Source organism: Lonchura striata, chromosome Z (assembly GCF_050655825.1).
Source record: "Lonchura striata isolate lonStrDom1 chromosome Z, ASM5065582v1, whole genome shotgun sequence".
Classification (NCBI taxonomy): Eukaryota; Metazoa; Chordata; class Aves; order Passeriformes; family Estrildidae; genus Lonchura; species Lonchura striata.
In genome coordinates, this window is record NC_140740.1 from 82,896,458 (window position 1) to 82,917,514 (window position 21,057).

Here is a 21,057-nt window from a genome sequence, read left to right on the forward strand (position 1 = left end):
GTGTTCTGGGCGGGGCTAAGTGGTCGTCTTCGTGTTGGTGTTAATTGGAGAGCAATGTCTCGTTAACAGAAATGATGTTTCCTCTGACACTGGACACTTTATACAGATTTGGACTCTGTTTAGTCCTGGTATTCTAAAAATAACACCATGACTAAACCCATCTGCTCAGAACTTGGGGTCTGTGGCCCGTTTACATCTTTTGGAGACATGCCTCCAATCAGAGTGCTACCCTAACACGTTTTCACAAGCTAGAAAGTTTTGGTCCCCTAGAGTCAGCCTCATTATGATAAACTTCTCTGAGCCCTCTGTACTGAAATGCTGCCCATTGCTGGTTGTTTCTGGGAATATAGATTGAAGGACAAGATGACCTACTCCTTCTTCTTGGAACTCAGAGGACTTGGGCCAAACTGAGGAACTCAAGCATGCTGTTGCAGATTTGAAAGCGGTTTCCTTGCTTTCTGGTAAGCAGGACTGAAAACTTTGCTCAAGAAAGTCAAAGACTTCTCTTTCTCATGCACTGGTTTGTCAAAACTGAGTCATATGGGTTGTCAGTGTAGGGATTTTAAGTGAATTATGAAATGTCACTTCAGCCAAGCCAGCTTGAGCACCCAGAGTGACTCAGGTGCAGCTGCTGGTTCTTTGTGTATGCACTGAGCTCCCAGGACATGCTACCTTTACCCCCTCCCATGGGCATTATGCTAGCTCTGGTACCTCTGTCCACACCTGAAACAGTTGGATGTCAGGTGTAATGCTGCCATTGCAGTACTGCTCATGAGCAGTGATCTTATGACTGCAGAAGACGTTATATTTGGGCTTCTCATTCTTTTGGTTTGAGTTACTTTGGGTTTGAGTTACATCTATTTCGTTATTTACTTCTTTGGTTTTCTGATGTGCCCTGACTGCTCTCCAAGTCATCTCTCCAATAGATCCAAAACCAGTTGAGTACGTGCTTGTGCTGCTATAAAGAAGCTTAAGAAGGAGGAAAAGGAAAAAAAGGAACTGTGTATCCCTTGATGTACATTCTCTGTTCCCTCTTCTGCCAAAGCCTGCTTACCAAGATAAGAAGGTGGCAGGTAGATAACTTCCTTTTCTTTCCAGGTGCTTGCACACATCTGCCTCTGCTCTGGCTTGCAGACACACAATGAATAAGTTTTATTCCCAGTTTTACTACAGGACAGTGAGAGCATACTATCCCTGTATAAAATAGCATATGATACTCACTGGTTTTGCTGGCTGCCTCTTGCACTAACAGTTTCTCTGCTGCAAAATGAGTCCAAATTATTATTTGCAGGTACCTACAGAGCAGGTGTGGAGGGTTCCTAAGCACTGTTCCAGCATTCTGATACCAGTTGAGTGGTACTGCCAGTCATCTTGCTAATTTGTTTGAGGTCTAATCTGCAAAGATCCTGCACTGAGCTGAAGGCTACAATAAAAGGGAGAGAGTGTTGAGTATTTACATGGGCAACTGAAAACCAGACACACCTGGTTTTAGAAACACATTTTCAAATTATCAGTTTTCAAATTATTCCTTAGCTGAAAAGTTTAAAAGTTGTAAAGTGAGAATAGAAAACTGTGTGGCTTCTGATATTCAGAGGAAATATGTAAGGAGATATGCTTTAGGCAAGACCTAGTTTTGTGCTAGAAGGAACGTCTGGATAAAACCCCAAAAGCTGGATGAGATCTGTTTGTCAGTAGTGCCCTGACATAGCTAAGTTGAATTTGGAACTCAAATTTTCTCCAGTTTCATTGCAGGAAAAAGGAGAAAATGAGGGATGGCTGGGAAAGAGCAAGCCAAAATCACTAGTCATGCATCCCTAAAAACATCTAAAAATATTACAGCAAATTATTTCAGTATAGGTGCCTTCTGCAAAACCAGACAGAGCCACCTGGCATACACAGCGATTTTGTGCATTTCAAGTAAGAGCAGTCTTTTCCCTCCAGGTTAACTGTATTGAGTTTCTAATTTCTTTTTTTTAAGTGCTAATACACTGTCAGATACATGCTTGTCTGAGCCATGCAGGCTAAATTTTCTAGGGAGAAGAAGAAGAGAATGATGAGATATAACCCGTTCTGCTGCAGGATTGCTACTTAACAGCCATGGCCAAGACAAGACCCACATAAACCTGGGTTTTGTATCCCACAATGCCAGCTTTCAGATGTCACTTTATAGTACAGGCTTTTTACAGAAGAAATTACATGTCCTCATATGTTTGAAAATTCCTGGTGTATACAGAGATGCCCCTTATTCCAACAAGTGCTAGTAGTCTCTTTGACACTGTGGGAGTTTCAGCCTGCTTTCTGCTCCTCAGCACTGCAAAGCAGACAGAAGCAGTGCAGACAAAAGCTTCCCCAGGCATTGCCATGCTGCACTTAACTTGGATAGCCCTGGAGCTGATGAGATTTTGCAGTGAGTTCTAGAGTGCCCCTTTACTCACAAGGGTCCTCATGGAAAAGGAGTCTCCCATGAAGGCCCCTTGCAACCTCCTCAAGTCTGAGGCCAATTTCAGAGACTGGCATTGTATCACCTCATCATAGCATCTCATATATCACATGATTCAGCAAGTGAGTTGTGAAGTCTGGGCATAAGGTACCAATCTTGAATTGTACTGAAATAGAGGTGTATGGATCCAAAGATTAACCACCAAATTTTACAAAGAGTATCTTGTTTCCTGTATGTCAGTAGCCTCTGCTTATAAAAATAGGCACAGATCTGCACTCAAAAAGGTTCAAGAGAATCACTCGATGATTTGAATTCCCTTTGAATAAGGGAATTCCTTATGAATAAGTGCAGGTGTTGAAAGAGAGAGGGGATAGGAAGGAAAGGGCCAAAAAAACAGAGGGTAATGAAAACTTAGCTCATAGCCTGAACCAGTATTGTAGCATGCAATTAAAAAAATATGTGCAAGAAACGTATCTGAGCAGCAGAAGAGTTTTTATGGTGATGAGCAGATAATTTTTTAATTGCTTCCTCCTGTTCCCAGAAAAATGGCTTTGTAAGTACAGAGGATACATCCCTGATATCTCCTCTTTGTGGGAACAGTGTTTGGGACACTGTGTTTCTGATTCATTCACATGGACTGGAATCAAAGTGGCAACATTTTTGGTTATCAAGTAGAGGATTATTGTTTTGTTCAGCACTAGCCTCCAAGAGAACATCAAAAGTAATTTCAAAAAAGGATAAATTCTTTTTTTCTTTGTCCTCTTCTAGACCTGGAATCTTGAGAATTTTTAAAAGCCACTTCTATTTCCAACTGTGCTGTGACTTTAGGTCCTGTAACAACACTGTGCCTACTGGAGCCATGCCATTACAAGGCTATGTGGTCAGTTTGGAGTATTTTTGTAAGTGGACAGACGATTTGATGAATTTTCAGTGTTTGTTTTGGCTCAAATTCTTCCTAAAAGTTTGGTCAGAAAAGACAAAGAGAAGGAGTTCGCTGGGGCACTTTGAACTTTTTTATCAACATCTGGTATCTTAACCAGCATCAAAAACTGACTGCGGAGAAGATGAAAGCTTTCAGTAGTGAAGGACCAACCTGGGGTAACATCTGAATCCAGACTCCAAAATGGGGGAGGTAAACAAGGCAATTCCTCATTTTGCTGAAGTCCAGATACACTTGCTGATAGATGGAAAAGAGCAGCAGTATACTAGAATTCTGTGTCTGCATACATATGTCTGGCTGTGTACAAGTACCCATCAGCTTAACCTCCTAACACCACCTGTCCAACTTGCAAAAGGATAAAGGATTCTGGGATCATGAAAAATCTGTTACAGAGGGCTTGGGACTAGCAGTGACTTCAGGGTATGTGCAGGTGAATATGGGGATGCCACTTATGCCATGACAATTTTTTGCCTTTTCTTTTATATACCTTTCATGTACCCTCAGTGCTCTTTACATGCTTACTTGTAATTCTTTAAATCTGATAACTTTACATAGACCTGGTTTTCTGTTAGGCCAGAAAACCAAACATCCTAGAGGCCTTGCAATTGGAGTCCAGAAAGCTCTATGCTATGCTGAGAAACCAAGGTCATCTCTAAAATACATCCTGTAAACTAGCATTAAGCCCATCCAGGAAGAAACTCTTCAGGATGGGATGATATCATGCTATTCATTCAAGCCTCTCATTAGGGCACCTTTATTGGATATGCTAATTTGCCAAGTCTATAAAATTGCATACACAATCTATCAGAAGTATACGTTTTGGCATGCTCCATCTTGGCAAAGTGTTGCACCATAAAAATCTTTATTAAATAATGAGATAAAAACCCTTTATCCCTTAACCACATCTGGCTCTCAATTTTAAGACCAAAAAAAAAGGCACCACCACAACTCAGGAAAGAAGATAGATATGACATTTATTCCTGGACTTTATGTCTGAAGAAATTGAACCCCCTTTGCAACTGCTGATTGTCAGTAAATTATGGACATAGCAGCATAGCATTTCCATTGCACATCCTAGTGGTGTCCAGCATTCAAAGTAAGTACTTCTAATAAAAGTTTAAACTGATAATGAGCATTTTATAGTCTATTTAGTTGTGCTTAGCACAGTGTAGCTCTAAGGCCAAATACAGTTTCCATGAGAGGGAAAAAAATCTGCTAAAAATTCAGGTCCACTCTTGTCTGGTGAGATGCTTGTATTCCACCGCAAAATCTCCAAATGGGACTCACTAAGCAAAGCCATCTGATATTCCTAATTCCTACAGTTTTACTTGTGCAGTTCCAGTGCTTTGGACCTTTCAAGGTTGATTGCAAGACACCATAAGCAGGCCTGGGAACATGAAAGAATTCAGTTCATAAGACCTATTTATGTAGAAATACCATTTCCTACATAGAATCCAGCCATAAGAATCCCAAGATCCTTGTGTTTTCTGGACCGTTATTGTCTAGAAAACCAGGAATCCTTGGTACAGAAAGTAAAACAAAAAGTAAGAAGAAATCAAGTTATTTGGGGCTTTCCTCATAAATTAGAAAGCAGCAAGACTGTATTTCTCTTAAAAGCTTTATTTACATATGCTGGACATAGCCAGTAAGCAACAGTATTGTGTTGAACCATTACTGAGCAAAAGGAGGCAGAAAAACAGCAGAAAAGAAAGTGTAGTGGAAGGCCCTGGCATGTACCACTGTACACATTTGATAATTGAGTATGTATGCATCACAGTTCCATATGCGTCTACTGATGAGCAAGCAACCAATATATGAGTTTTGTACCACTGTACTGTTTTAGTTCCAAGTGTGAGCCTGAACCACCAAACCTGCAAAGAGCAATTGTGGCATGTAGTGGGTTGCCCAGCCTTGGTAATGACCTATTCAAGCAAAGTAAAGCATTCCTCAAATAGATGAAGCCTGTTAGAAATAGCACTGAAACAAGTTAAAAACACAGACTGAGGGAGCTTTCAGTAGTTTACAAAAGTGTGAATAATTTTGAGGGCATTAATGGCAATTATGTGTCTCCTAATGTAACAGTTTTAACACTCGGGAGTTCTGCTCTAGGATGTTACTGTTCAATTCAAAGTTCAGTGACCACTGTTCAGTGGTCAAATTTCTGGTCTGTTCCAGACAATCTTTTTACAGTGGCAGAAAAAGGAACTGCATGAGGCCACACAAACATTTCTTCCCTATTTCAGAAGATTTTATGACTTTCAGACACAAATTTTATCATTGTATTATTATATGTTGGGAAAATTCATCAGTTTTTCTGTTTATCACTGTGGTTTATCCAATGGCCTAATTAGCTGTGAGAACTGGGTCTCTAATCCCTTGGCTGGCTCTGACCTTGAGTGACTTTGGGTAAAAAAAAATTATTTCTCAGCTTGATTTTATCCATCACGAAGATACTAATGTTGAATTTTTCTCCTCATGGCTTTAAAGGAACTCTCGCCTATGAATTCTTCTGGTGAATGGGAGAGAAAGAGTAAGAAAGCCAATTATAGCAGGCTCCTTCCTTAGAGGCAGAAAGATTCATCCATAACAAAACTTTATAAACCTAACTAAAATATGTATCTCTCCTTCTGCCTGTGGAATAACAGCATGTGGGTTTGATAAACAGTATTGTTTAAAACCAGGACAGTATAGGTTATTTATCATGATAATGCTAAGAAAATAATATTTTCTACTGGTGGCCATGACCTTGAAAAGGACATTCAAATTCTGTTTTGTACCTCTTTGCACACACAGATAGAGTTGCCACGTCCTAATCACTGAGACCCCAGTTATCTTACATTTGCAGTATTTGCTATATTTGCAGAAGAGACAATCAGCAAAACTCCTTCTGAAGGATATAAAACAGGCGCTGCATATAATGCTGTATGTGCAGGCATATTCTAACACGATTCCAAAAGAACCAAGACTTTCATCTATACTGTGTCTTTGGGTATAGATACAGACCTTAAGGCAAGAAAACAGGAAATAACAGGATTACAGTTTTAATTTTGGACTTCAAGACTACAAAAATGGAGAACACACCACAGAAGAGGCACCATGTGCACTCAAGGGCCATCCATCTGAGTAACACTTAACAGAGGAAAATTTATTGAACTGGTTTTTAACTGAAGTGCGGAGAAACAAAATTATCAGATCAAGGACTTCCAAGATTAAGCACAGACTCTTCCAGGTCCCACTGAAATACCTGGCATGCAGTTCTGTATTTTATCAGACGCATAGGGAGTAGCTCATGTGGGAGGTCATGCTTTTTTGGTAGGATGAAACCTAGCGCAGCCAAGACAGCATTGTTGTGCTCAGAGAGAAGAAAGTTATATTCAGGAGGAGTCAGTCTTTCACAGAAATTAAGTATCTCTAGCCAGCCCAGTTACTAGCTTGCAAACTAGCTTGCTCTTCTAGGAACTGAAAGAGAGCAACTGGTGGTCTGTATTTTCCATCTGGGTGAAGCAATTGCCATTTGCTTTTAATTGCCACTTGCCTTTTTGCATGGTCATGTCTGCCTGCTCTCATAAGAAGTCCTTGGCTCCCATCAAAATGGTTCTCAAAATGATCTCCATTTCCCCCTACAGCTTATCTAATTCACAGGTATTGTTTGCTGTCACTGAAAATGCCCACAACACACTGGAACTTTAGACTTTTAGACCCAGGTTATCATCTCAGTAGGCACTGTTTATGAAAGTGCATGCAGCTAAAGGAAAGCTGGAAGTGAACCAGGTGGTGAGAAACCAGGAATACCTTTGTACCAGGAACAGAGTGCACATGCATGTAAGGTATCAAGCAGAGGCTGTAAAAGGCACGGGAGTGAAGCATGGGAGTGAGGTGGTGCCAGGAATGAGGTCGGCACTTCCTCCTTTCAACACCTTCTGGTTCACTTTTGCGTTTCCCAGCACCTTGATACTTAAGCTGCACTGGTGTGGACCCTCATGGCCTTTGAAACAGACTGAGAAGATATTTCACCAACACAAATGCTTAAGAATTGTTGGGCTGAGACAGACATATGGGAGCTGTGGTGTAAGACAGTAAAGAAGATAGAGGTGTTGGATTGGCAAAGGGAATAGATGAAGGAATGCCACTGAACACAGTAGATGGAAAACTTGGAGAAAATGAAAGCGGGTGGGAGAAGGTAAAAAAGATGTGTTTCACCCATGCTATTATCATGGATGGAATTTAGGGAAAGGCCAGGAAGTCACAGTAAGAAAGGCAGAAACAAAATGCATTATATATGTGCCCAGGGAAGAAACAGGGCCCTGTTGCAGGTCTTTCACTCATCTCAAGTTTGGCCTGCTTCCATGAAGTGGCAGGAAACCAACAATGACAGGACGAAAAGTCCTCGTGGTGTGGACAGACTAACACACTTGTCTGGAGTACAGGGCCTTGAGGGGAAGCCACATGAGAAAGTGGCTGAGGTCCTTTGATCTGTTCATCCTGGAGGAGACTGAGGGGAGACCTCATTGCAGTCTACAACTTCCTCATGAGAAGAAGAGGAGGGGCAGACACTGGTGACCAGTGACAAGAGCTGAAGGCACAGCATGAAGTTTTGTCAGAGGAGGTTAGGCTGGACATTAAAGAGAGGTTCTTCACCCAGAGAGTGGTTGGGCACTGGAGCAGGCTCTCCAGGAAAGTGACCACAGCACCAAGCCTGAGAGAGTTCAAGAAGCATTGGAAAACACTCTCAGGCATACGGTGTCATTTATGAGGTTGGTCTTATTTCACGACCTCTGTTACTCTCTTCCAAGTCAAGCTACTCTGTGGTTGTGTTCTGTGAGTGGGACAACACATGGCACACCTTAGGCATCCTCTTTACAGAGCTGGAGTTTAATTGAAGAACGCTTCTAGCTGCCTTCTGCAGGCCTGACACAGACACAACACGGGGAAAAGAAAAAAAAAACACAAAAAACAAAAAACAAAAAAAAACCAAAAAAAAAAAAAAAAAACAAAAAAAAAAACAACAAAAACCCACGAAGACTCCAGCCCTGTGCCTGGAGTCGCAGCACCCCAAATTGACAGAATGAGTAACGCGATCAGTGACGGAACGCCGCCTCAGGGCATGCGCCCAGCTGTTCCCGGCCGCTCTTTCTGCGCTCCTTTTACATTAAAAAAGCTGATTAATGCGTGTCCTTCGGTCAGGCCGGTGCCGGGTTCCGTTACCTCGGCCGCTTCCTCGCCCCGGGCGGGGCCCGCCCTGGCCCGGCAGCCCGCGCGGGAGGGCCGCCGCCCTGCCGGGGAGCTTCCTCTTCCTCCGGCAGCGCGGCCGGGGCGGGAGGAGGAAGGGGAAGGGGCCGGGGCCGGGGCCGGGAAGGCTCCAGCGCGGCCGCCGCCGTCGCTGGTGCGGCAGGGGCGGAGCGGCGCGGGAGGCGGCGCCGGCGGCCGGCGGCGCCCGGAGTCACCGTGTCACGGCGCCCGGGAAGCCGTTGCCACCGGATCCGCCCCCCGCAGGGCGAGCGAGGAGGCAGCAGCAGGAGGAGGAGGAGGAGGAGGGAGGCCGCCTGCTCGCCGCCTCTTGTGTTTTCGCCCCCTTCCCGGCCCAGCCCCGGCCCCTCTCCTCTCGCACCGGGGCGGCGGTGGGGGGCGAGGCCGCAGCGGCGCCCGAGCTGCCCGCCGGAGCCCCGGGACGGGCCTGGGCCGCCGTCTCTGGACTAGGATGTCCCGACATGAAGGTGAGCGGCGCGGGGCGCCCAGGCCGCTCCCGGCGGCGGCGGGGCCCGGCGCGGCGGCCTTGGGGGCCGATCATCATCATGGCGCCGCCGGGAGCGGGGCCCGGGGCCCGGCGGCGGAAGGAAGGCGAGGCCCGGGCGGGCGGGCCGCGCTCTGCAGTGTCATAGCGGGGGAGGCCGGTACGGCCCGCTCGCCGCGCGGCCTCCGCCGGGCGGGGCCGGGGCCGCAGGTACGGCCGGCGGCGGGGCAGCCGAGCCGCCCCGCTCCTCCGCCCGTCCTTCGGGCGGAGCGAGGCGCGGCGCCCTCGGCGGGCCCGGCCGCCGTGGGTGGGCGGTGGCGCGGGGCGGCCCTGCCGACGTGTCGGCCGCCGCGGCGGGTCCCGCCGGGCTGCGCGGCCCCCTGGGTGCCGGGGAGCGGGGCCGGGCAGGAGTGTGCGGGCGGCCTGCCTCTGGGGCTGGCGAGGGCTGGCGTGTGTGCTGCCGGCCGCGGGATCTGCCCGCGTCCCCTCGGTTGTGCCTTGCGGCCGAGGAGGCCGGTGCTGGTGTGGTAGTGGCATGTTTTGAGGCCGCTGGAGAAGCGTGTTCTCTGCGTGCTGCTTTGCCGCTGGTCCCCCTGCGTGTACCGCCGTGCGGGAGTTCACTGGGTAGTTAGTCAGGAGGAGAAGGGTAGAGGAAGAGGTGGAAGCTAAGAAAGGAATTTTTGCAGGAAGAAGATGGGAGTATGCAACCAAGAAAGAGAGAAAGTTGCTCAGTTTTTCCGCGTTTGTTTACCAGCGGGTAAAGTGTTTGAGCTAGTATTTTATAAAACCAGGGTTTATCATCTGAAAAGGTAACTTTATGCATTGTTAGGAACTTCATTCAGTATTATCTTTATTTACTCTAATTTATAATTTCTCCGTTTCATCTTAAAACAGTTTGACAGAAACATTATAGGAGAATTCGGTATTTGTGGCTCATACTGCTGGCTTCTAGTTAGTAGCTTGATTTTAGGCAGTGTGCTATATGTGATGGGTTTTTGGTGTGCATCGCAGTATTTTGCAGACTTCTTGTTTGTGCAAGTATGTGTACACCTCTATCAAAGAATTGTGTTCCCTGAATCTTACTAACTCTTGTTGTTTACTTGTTAAAATCAAAGCTTAGTAAGACTGCTCCTATTTCTCCCTCTGCCTTCATGTTTTCCCAGGAGGGTGGAGATGGATTTTTTTATGGTTAAACATGCAGTTTTTACTGAAATGAAAGAATCATTGATCACAAAGTTGCTATTGGTGGTGGTGTAGTAGGATTTTGCAGTCTGCAAGTATGTGCTGTCATGCATGTACCAAAATGTTCTCTTTAATTCACAGTAGTGGAATACAGGCTTTTCTAACTTGAATAGGTTAAATTTACGCAAGCTTTATCATAGTGATAAGTGATATCATTTGTTGTTCTTTAGTGACTTTGAGTGACAAGTGCATGGACTTAAGAAGTGGTGATAATGTGTTAAAAACACATTCCAGCCCTGTCTTTTTATTAAAATAGAATTTAAAAATAGGTTTTCTTGTGTGTTTCTTATGGAAACTGTAGCATGAATTTTCCTTTCAGTTATTAGACGTTTTTTAGCAGGGAAAATTACATTTCCTGTCTTTGATATTTGTTGGTATTTTTAAAAGGTGTGACTGTTAATGAAATTTGGCTTAATATTCTCTTTCCAAAGCAGATTAATTTAGACACACCTAGTTAGAAAAAAGATAATTGCCTGATTAATTACCTAATTGGTGAGTGTGAATTTTGGGTCCTGGACATAGACTTCTCAGGTGTGTGACTGAACAAACAATGCATTCCTAAAACCATAACAACACTGTGACATTACAAATGACATCTACCACTGTGTCCTTGTGATTTTATTTTAAAAGCTAGTCTGTTCCTTAATTTCTCAATGATTCTTCTCTTCACACTTCAGATATGTTCTTTTAGGAAACTTTAGTTAGCTTAATAGTTAGTAAACTATAGTTTATTCTGCAGGGGTAGAATAACACATATTAGTATGGGAGGGATGGCTTTATGGAGAAGAGGTCTGGGGACTTGATTTTGGTAGAACTCTGGAAAACCACAGAAACTGTATGCTCAGAAAGAAAGGTAATTCTTGCTTCAGAACTGTGCAAGGTTACAGCTGACAGTTTCTGATCCATTATGACTAGTTTGGGGATGGCTGTCTTGGAAGAATATGGTATAGGGAAAAAGCAAGCTTTAATCACATTTATGTTAATAGTTTTCCTGTGTATTTTCTTTAAAATGGTCTGTACACAAAGTTACAAGCAAGATTTATTGATATTTCTTGACAGAATTGGGATGCTGTACCAATTTTATGATGGAAAAGTATCTGGATGTGTAAATGCTGGAGAAGCTAGAATTCTAAAGGCTTGGGACCTGGAAGTAGGCTGTAAAGCATCTGATGGAGATTTACTGTCCATTGGGCTTTCTTGACTGCTTCTTTGGTGTAATAAATTGTACGAAGCAACTGTTTGGGGTATTTTGGTTAGTTGGCTTTGTTGTTTTTTTAAAAGTGAGATTTTGTTGTCCTTCACAGAAAGTTTCACCACGGCCTTCCTTTTCAGTGTGCTTTGATTTCACACATGAGGTCCAGACTCCCGTTTCTCCCAAATCCAGGAAAATAGACACCAACTAGAATTTGAATTAGTGTTGCTTTTTTGGATGTGTTTATTCAATGTTCAAGAGACTTCCTTGGTAATGCTGTCAAGAGTTAAGTACTTATCTCTCAGTATTGCTAGGCTTTTCCAATTTTTCAAAACCATTTTTGCTGTGATTTGGTGTTAAGAGGCTAGCTTTTGGTTTTGTAGAATGCAAAATGAGGTCATTCCCTGGTCTTGGTGTTCATGCTGTTCCCTTTATGGGAGCAGTATGCTGTGTTTCTCTGGGTTAGCCCCTCTGTGGAGGAATATATGGTGGTGTAATATTTGGCAGCCTACGAGGAACAGGTAGGTAATTTTTTTTTTTTTACGCTCTGGAAAGTTTATGAGAAGGTATTTTGCTTATTACAGGTTATGTCTTTTTGTAAACATGTGGCAATGATTCTCTTATTTGGCAGTAGATACCACCCAGGACAGCAGAAAAAATCAAGAATTGCAACTTACAGGAATATCATTACAAGACCATTTTTGCAACTTGTTTTGTGGAACTAGGTCGCAACAGCATTAACTGGCCTGGGTTCAAATTCCCTCTAGCTGGCATCTCCAGAGGGCTTCCAGTTCCATATCACCTGCATCACTTAGTTGTCCATCTCTCATGCTCTGTGCCTCTCCCCCAGACCCAGTTCCATTCTTTTCTGCTTGTTCTCTACTAAAGGAGATGGTCTTTAAGCTTCTGAGAGTTGTCAGCAATGCAGGTGCTGGGTTTTTTTGCAGGTCCCCATTTGCCAGTATTTCTTACAAATCAGTAAAGGTCTGTAGGTAATCCTAGTCCCACGTGAAGTAAATTGTGGATGGTTGGTGGTAACACAGTAGGAAGGGAGAGCAGTGACTATCAGGACCATGTGGCCTTTCCAAATATTCTCCTCTGGCTTTAAGATCCTTTTAGCAGAGGGAGCCAGTGTTTCTGTGCTCCTTTTCTTTGTGTGTATACATAAATGTGTTTTGTAGAGATACTGAAATCAAGTACTTACTCGTAGTGGAGAAGTAAATAAGTAAATTTTTAAAAAGAAATGCATGTGATTTCATCTTTGAAATTGATGAAATCATACTTAGAGTTGAATATATAGCAACCACTTGAAAACCGTTAGTGTAAGGCTAATGTTCGATTCAGTCCTCTAGCTGTGCAGTGAAAAGTTTGGGAGTCTGAGTTGATGATGTTTTCTATAAGGTCCCAATACAAAACATAAAACTTTTTGAGAACAGTTTAAAAACAGAGTAATTTCTGCCCTTTGTAATGATGCAATAGCTGTGTCATACTTGAGCTGCAGAAGGGTACTACAAACTCCAGTGCTCAGCCAGTTGATGCATAACTTAATACTTCATATGGTGTCAGTTAGGAAGGTGCCACGCAAAATGCAGAATCACTATATTTTTGCACGTAAAACTTCTAATTCACTTAACAAGACTATATCTTTTTTGTACAAAGTACTCAAGATTAATTGGTTAAGTGTGGCATGTAATAATGAAATGCGCCTCCGTGAGACCAGTTACAACTTGCTGCCTTCCAGTGCTTACTTTGCTTGCATCTATTCCAAACAGGGAGTTTGCTGTATTTCACAATACAGAATAAGCATAAATTCTTTCATGTATTGCTGCCACTGAGACCTCTTTTGTAGAACATAAATCCAGATTAAGTTGTATATATAACATAAAATTGTGAGGTTTTTTTGAATTTAAACTAATATTTGACTCTGCGAAAGAATTTTCTAACTGTATGTGCAAAGTGTGTTTTGTGCTTTGTTAGTTTTACTCTATGGTAGCATTATTAAGGTATCTAATTACAGATGTAGTGCAGTATCTGAAAATGATTTAGTGTGACAGTTTGACTAGCAAGAGCCATGTTTAGGCACAAAAAATGCTAACATTAAAAGTAAACAGCTGCAAATGTGATTGGAAATATTTGAACACAGTAATTTGCTTTTTCGTTAAATTTGTTTGACTCCAGTAGGAAAGTGAATTATCACTTAATGATAAAAAGAGCTGGAAACAGAATTCATATTTTAAGTGGTAAGGTACTTATTGGCTTTATAGAAACTAGGTTTTAATAAAAGGATTCTGGCTTTGGTTTAGGAAACTGTGTGAACCAAGCTGCTGCTGTTTCTATAGAGTCTGAACAAGGTCCTCCAAAAATGTCTGTAAAAGGAGATAGTTTTTTTTTCTCTCAGGTCTTTACAAAAAATAATGACACCATCATGGGAAAAGGGAGAAAAAGGTCAGATATAAACTACTAATGTTGAAAGGCTGATAGCCTATATCTTAAACAGGAAAATTGGAACAGAACTATGATGCTTTTAACCTTATTGGGCGAGGGTGAAGAGAGAAAACAGACGGTGAAAAAGCTCTCTTCCAAATGTTGATTTGAACACAGAGGGATTCAGGGGACATTTATAGAGCCATGAACATTGCTTGAGTGGTGCTGGACAAATAAAATTCCTACATGTTAAATAAAAAGAAGAAAGCTTTTCAAATACTTTTGCATGTTTACATTACTGATAACATTTGAGGGAGAGTTGTTGGTCTCACTGTTCATTGTTGTGTCTTTATTGGTATGTTACTTCCGTTCTTGTTAAATACAAAACCAAAGCAGTGACTAATAGAAAAAAGTGTTAATGCATTCAACAAGCTGCTGGACACAGCAGCATATTTGAAGAATGTTGCTCAGGAATTTGAATGTACCAGAGACAGGCTGCAAAGACAGCAATAATTCAACCTCGTTTGAGTATACTTATTTTGTACACGCTACTCCAAACCACCCTGCATTCTTTAGGGTGTGCAGGAGGGTTCTCTGTGTTAGACCACTGCTCAGTGTTTGGGAGTGTACAGCAAATGAGCAGATAGAGATATTACAGAAAGAAAGGATGGCCAAGATGTTCACAGTGGAGCTTTGTTGTGGAAAGCTGGATCAGCTGTCCTGTCCCCTGTTGCAGTTCATGTGAACTACTAGGTAAGTTACTTTGTCAGGAATTCACAGGTAGATGTTTGTTTCTTACGAAGACCTGGTTTGCGATTTTGGGATCTGAACACTCACACTTGCAACTGTATTAACTGAGCAGTGAGCTTTGAAAAAACACTTAGTTGTAGAAAATCAAGAATTCTTAAAAATCCATCCTTTAGCATCTCAGATTGGGTGACTGAGTTCAGCAGACTTAGAGTTTTATTCTTTACATGCTGTGGTTTCCCTCTATTTCAAGAGAAGCGAGATCTTGCTTAGAAGTGTTGCTGAAGTTAATTCATTGATGTTTTGGCTACACTGAAATGCTGTAGATAAAATTGCTTGCAGAGAGAAGGCAGTGAGAAAATTCGTGGTCAGTACAAATTTCTTAGAACTCTGTGATAGCTAAAGGCTCAGGCTGACCAAGGAGGATGAAATAAACAGGGACTCTCCTGCTGGTTTACTGAACATCATACAGGCACTGAGTAAGGTGGTATTTTTTAAGAAAGGAATATACTTGTCTTAGCTGGTCGATTCTGACCATAGATTGATATTTTGGATATGTATATTCTAATTTGAGTAAGATAGTGAACTTTTATTTTGTTTTTGTTTCTGGAATCTAAATCCTCTGGATTTAGATCCAGGATTCTGGATCTAAATCCTCTATATGCAATATGTTCTTCCCCTCTACAGTATTTACAACAGATGAGCAGATTTGGTAGCTGTAGGTTCTGAAAACGGAGACATAATGGAGAAGGGTATACAATACTTTACTTACAGGCAGGAGTGTAGTTCACTCATACAGAAACAACATTATTAACATTATTAAGGTACTGTGAGGAGTTAAGAAAACTCAAGCAGAGTGCTGTTAGTGACTCAGGAGGTAAGGCTGTGTGAGGGGGAAGTAGTGCATGGGCAGAAATTGAAAAGGTGTTTGCCTCAGAAAGGCTGATAGAGAATGTGAAAGAAAGGTATCACTGCGTGAAAGATAATCTGTGATCTCCTTTTTCAAGTGCAAGAAGAAATCTCATTAATTCAAGGGAAGAAATAAAATTGAACTGCTTTTTCAGACACTGTGTGATGAGATTATGGAGAATTTTTTTATTGATTTTTCTTGAAGTTACCTCATGTCCAGATTTAACAGTTAAAGCTTTGAATTTTATCTTAAACTTTCTGCTCTAGGTATTTTAACTACTTCTGATTCAAATATGGTTGTCAAGGATCTTAAATCTTAGCTCCCTTTCCAAACAAGACACTGAAGTGATGCTTAAGGGACTTACTCCAACAGTTTTCTGTATATCTAGTCCTAATGGTTATCCACATTTTTTCTCAGTGTAGCATTTTGACACAGCAAAGTAAGCATTTGGAATTCAGTGTGAGACATAGAGGCAAACTTGTTTCACTGTTTCAGAAAATATGTATAAACCCAACGTTTCAGTTCAGATCTACTTGAAAAGTTTTGTGTGGCTTATTGTTCATTTACTGAAATAAGAAGTGAGATCTGTGCCAAGTAAAAATTGTGAGGCAGCATCACAGAAGCCTTGGAATTGTGTATCAGAGGTGTGTGCAGGTAATGGCTTTATTTCTACCACTTGAAGTTATTTGTTATAGTTTGGAATTAATTGTAAGTATGACTAGCACTCACTAAAGCCTCTGACAAGTTAGGAAGCAATGATTCTGCCTCACCTGCCAGGTTTGTTCTGAGATTGTAGTTTGAATAAGTTGATGGGGGAGGATTAATGGATTTACTTGATGGAATTTTTATTTTCTTTCGTTTTTAATGTTTAAATATTTGTAAAAAAATTTAGGCGTAGTCTATGATTTGCTTTTATGAGCATTCCTTTTTACTTCTCATTTGTCACCCTGCAGTGAATTTCAAGTTTGTGTTCTTTCTGTTGTAATTGTTTTATTTGGAGCTTCTAGGAGACTGTCTCTAAAAGTTACCCCATTTTCAGTTGGAGACCTGGGTATAGCTTTTTTGTTGCAATAAACTTGGACACAAGAGACTGTAATATTTCTCCCAGGTCCACATGGGATATCAGTTGTAGATTTTATCTTGCAAACAGGCAGTAGGCAGTCAGCAAAGTCTCCTTCAGGTAGAAATTAGTGGTCTTGTACCCCATTGCAGTGAGTTTTATGGATGTAAGTCTATTCTTCCAAATTTTTTACTCATTGGGACATTTCACTAGCATGTTGTTGGCAGCTATCACTTCATTAATTTGTTACTTAAAATTTGTCCTTAATGTCTCTCTTTTATCAAAATACTATTTATCCTGTTCTGCATTTGATTTGTATCATCCCACTGTCATAACTGACAAAAATCCAGATAAAAAAATTAATAAAATTATTTTTAAAATATGCTGCAAAAGTAAGATGAAACAACAAAGTTCTAAAAAAAAAAATATATAACTGCATTTCTTTTTCTTACCTCAGGTCAGATTGGTCTTTCCCCCTTCTGCCACTTCCTGGTGCCAGATTGTTTTTTGGAGGCAATGTTTCTTGTCTTGACTGACAAGAGGTGCTGTCTCTGGTAGGATAAATTATCTTTGCTTTCTTTCTTTTTGTCTTTGAACTCTTATCCTTTACTCTCCTACTTTGTTGTCACTATTCTTTCTTCCCCTTGCTGTGCTCTCCCTCTCCTACATTCCTCCTTTGAGTGCTCTGGGGTGGGATTTTCAGCAACCCCTTGGGAAGCTGTAGACCCCTGTTGAGTGCAAGTGCAATAGAAATTTAATGCCTGCCTCTGTAAGCCTCTTTGAAAAGCAGAGCTCTGGTGTTTCTTGGTGCACAACTTGCCCTTGCTTATTTCAGAAAAAAAAATGTTGCTGAAAAGGTTTTAGGCAGCCAGATACAGAGATGTATTTACGGTTTGGTTCTTTTGGTTGGTTGATGAGATGAGGTGCCTAGTTTTACTAGATTATGACTGAGGTATTCTTTAATTATTTCTTGAGCAGAGTCATTGTTTACAAAACTCTTCAGTAACAGCTGATTCCTAGTGTAAATGCTATTTACTGTTGGCTCATTGGTATTAGAGCAGCCAGTATTCTTGACTGGAGGTGATGGCTCCTTCTATGAGACTGTTTTTACTCTAAAAATTTGAAAGGATGAGCTGAAATTATGTATAAACAGTGTAGAAATCATTAATCATAAATTAATGTGACAGATAAAACTATCAATGTTCTTATTAGGATTGTAATTTTAAACAACTTTCCAGACCAGTTTTCAGACCAACAGAGTTGCTTTCCGGATGCTTGATGGTATGGGAGGAGCTTCATGTCAGCTTCTAGAAATAAACACCTGGGTGTGTGCCTAGAACAACATTAGAATAACTTAGCAGATGACTAGCAGCATCCTGGAGGTGCCTGGTTGAGAGCAGTCCTGTGAACTGTTAAACAGGTGATACTCTGGGTACTTGATAGGTATCAAGTATCCTAGCTCCAGCAGCAATAGATCATACGTGATTTTCAAGGTCACAAGTGCATTAGTATATAGTCATGTAAGGACCTTTTGTGTGATCGTCAATACCGTCTGTCTTTATCTCTAAATAAATAATTCTGGTAAGAATTTACATTCAGTTTTACTGGAAATATGTTTTTGCATGTTTACCTCTGTGTGTGTATGTGTGTTTACTAGCTGTGCATGCTCAGAAATTGTTCAGGTGGAATGAATTTTAAACTGCTCAGAGTTTTGATTATAAACCCTTGTCAGGTGGACTTTCTTTTATGATAGAATGAAATTAACTTTAAAGAAATCTGTGGTTTGGGGACAAAGGCTTCTGTGTGCCCAGGATACCATCACTTCGCTTCTACTCAACAAAGCAAATGTTTGAATTATTGCTTATTTGTCTATGCTTTTAATGTAGGCAGGAGCGCTGAGATAGTGTTTAGCGTACAGCTGTTACGTGTATTTCAGCATGCAGCCTGAGGTGTGGGGAAAATCTGTAGTGAGGAGCAGCATATGATCCACCAATGGAGAGCAACTTTACCAAGAGTAAGTGTTGGAACAAACTGGAATGACATAATTGTGCCTCTGCAGCTTCCAGAGTTTCCTCTGTCTTTACTTCCTGAGGGCAAATAAGGCCACTAAACTTCACGCCCTCAATTATTGTCAGTCTTATTTTTCACACGTCCAAAGTGGACTCTTTGAGACTAATTGTGGAAAAGGAGGCAAGTTTGGGAAAGTGATTTCAGGGATGTCCTTGAAGAAAGACATCTATGCTTCACAAACCTGTAGAGAATTCAGAACTTTATATGTAATGACTAAGGTTTTTTCAGTCTAGATGTGCATAAGATAGCTCAGATGATTTTAATTCCGTACCCGTTTCCTGCTATCATTTGTTCTGGTGAGATGAGAATGTCAGTAAGTGTACTTTGATCTCTGACTGTGCAGTTGAAAGTCAGTTATTTCTGCTGTTAACAGTGACCTGTTGATTATATTAATTAGATACCTTGCAGATTTAAGAAGATGAAGTAAAAACTGCAGAATGTCTTGACTCGGGAGTAGGTCAGACACATTTTCCAGCTCTCTTGTCCCTTGGTTATCTTCAGTTTTAGAAAATTTCAGAGACGAATAAAAGCCTATTTGCCTTCCTGAATTCAGAAAGAATGGATACTGTGATCTGCAGGTGTCTTTTCCAAGGTTGTTTGCCATAAAGCCTGTGAAATGGCAGACAGGATCTGAAAATGTACAGTGTTCCTTGCTCTGAAAGACATTTGTGATGAGCAGAGAAAACAACTTGAGATTTTGCTGTGGAAGAATGACTTTGTAAATGAAGATACACGAGTAAAGATCAATTAGAATATAAACTTGTCTTTGTAGTGTAGATAATTGAATAATTGAGGGTTACTGGTCAAATTTGTACTAGTAGAAGTTGCTACTGATAATGGGCTGTTGCAGATTGCTGTCTGAAGTTTATTTAGAAGCAGAGAATCTGCAAGATACAAACTCTCAAGTTTAACTCGCGTCACATTAAAAAAAAAAGTATAAATGGAGGATATTAATAAGTTTTGGGTTATCTCATAGTTTGTTAGAACATTATCCAACTCTTAAGCATTGGAACCAGTTGCTGTGAGGTGTCATTCTTACTGTGCCTCAAAGCTCAGTTAATATTTTGGTTCTGGAAGCATGAGAAATTAAAGGGAAATGACCAGAAAGTGAAAGAATGGATTGCTGGGAGTTGCATGCCAGAATGCATTTATTCAGCCAAGACTGAAGAAATTCAAGATGATAGTTCAATGAGGTGCAGGACTTCAGGCTCAAACCTTTAGAAGTACCATGATGTATCTCTTCAGGGGAAGTATTTCATGTCATCTGCTGATGAACACTTTTGTCATGCTTGCATTAAATGTTGTGTTGAGCTTCTTTGAAACCTATTATTCCTTTCTTCTAAATGTCCTTTTTCAAAAATTACCACTTCCCAAGAAAGCAGACACTTTCTTAGCTTGTGCAGTAGGGCATGGCATTAAATGTCCTTAATCAGTAAGATGACATTGCCTGCATGTTGCTTCACAGTGCTGAGGGTTTGGAGATCTTGGCAGTGTACAGCAAATTTAAAAGTCCGCACTGTAGTGTGTTATAGTTAATTGAAAAACTCTAGAGAAGCTGCTGGACTTGGGAATATCTCAGAAATTAGAAACTGCAGAGGAAATCTGAAGGCCTGTTGTTGAGCAAGCCTTAGGGTTAAGACGGAAACAAGTTATGTGTAAATAATTGATTCCTTTAGTTTTCCTCATGCAATAATTGTAGGCATCCTGTAATTGTACACAAGAAAAATAGACTCACTATTGACTGTACCATAGGCTCTAAGTTACAGTATTTGGGTCTGTTACTATACTGAAAAATGCCTGCAAAAAAAAAAAAAAATCTTACAGACCTCTTAGCTGTAAAATATATTTTATGTGTACAGCCTTTCAGGTGCACTGGCATACCTCTTTCATCCTGAAAAAATTTATAGTTCTGACAGAACCATAATCTTTGTGAAGGTAAGAAGTGCTGAGTTGCTGCTGGGTGTGACTGCTCTGCTTAGAGGTGTGTCAGTGAAATAAGGTACACATAGAACTTTATAATCCAACACAGTGTGCAGTAAGGCAGTCTTAAAAAACAGTGTACATGTTTAAAGAAGGTATTAATTTCAGAAGATTGAAGTTTGAGGATGAATGATTTTGCTCATCAACATTTGAGAACTTGAAGAAGCTCAACTGTTCAGTGGGTGAAAAACACCTTTCTGTGTGGAATTCAAACAGTGTCCAGTGGGCAGTGGGGAACAGAGCTTACAAGTTAGTCTGAAAATGTAAAGGAACATCTTGTGCTTTCAAGAGGCAGAAATTGAGGTAAACCAGCTAAAATGC

At 41.3% G+C, this 21,057-nt stretch overlaps 1 protein-coding gene across 1 annotated transcript in view; it reads left to right on the forward strand.

The window, feature by feature from the left end:
• Positions 1–8,430: 8,430 nt before the first annotated feature.
• The window catches only part of LOC110472792 (E3 ubiquitin-protein ligase KCMF1), a 39,593-nt gene continuing 26,966 nt past the window's right edge, over positions 8,431–21,057 (forward strand). The window contains exon 1 of the mRNA XM_021534803.4: positions 8,431–9,094. Within this exon, the coding sequence (XP_021390478.3) occupies positions 8,446–9,094 (649 nt within the window). The 5' untranslated portion in view covers positions 8,431–8,445. The remainder of the gene's footprint in view (positions 9,095–21,057) is intronic.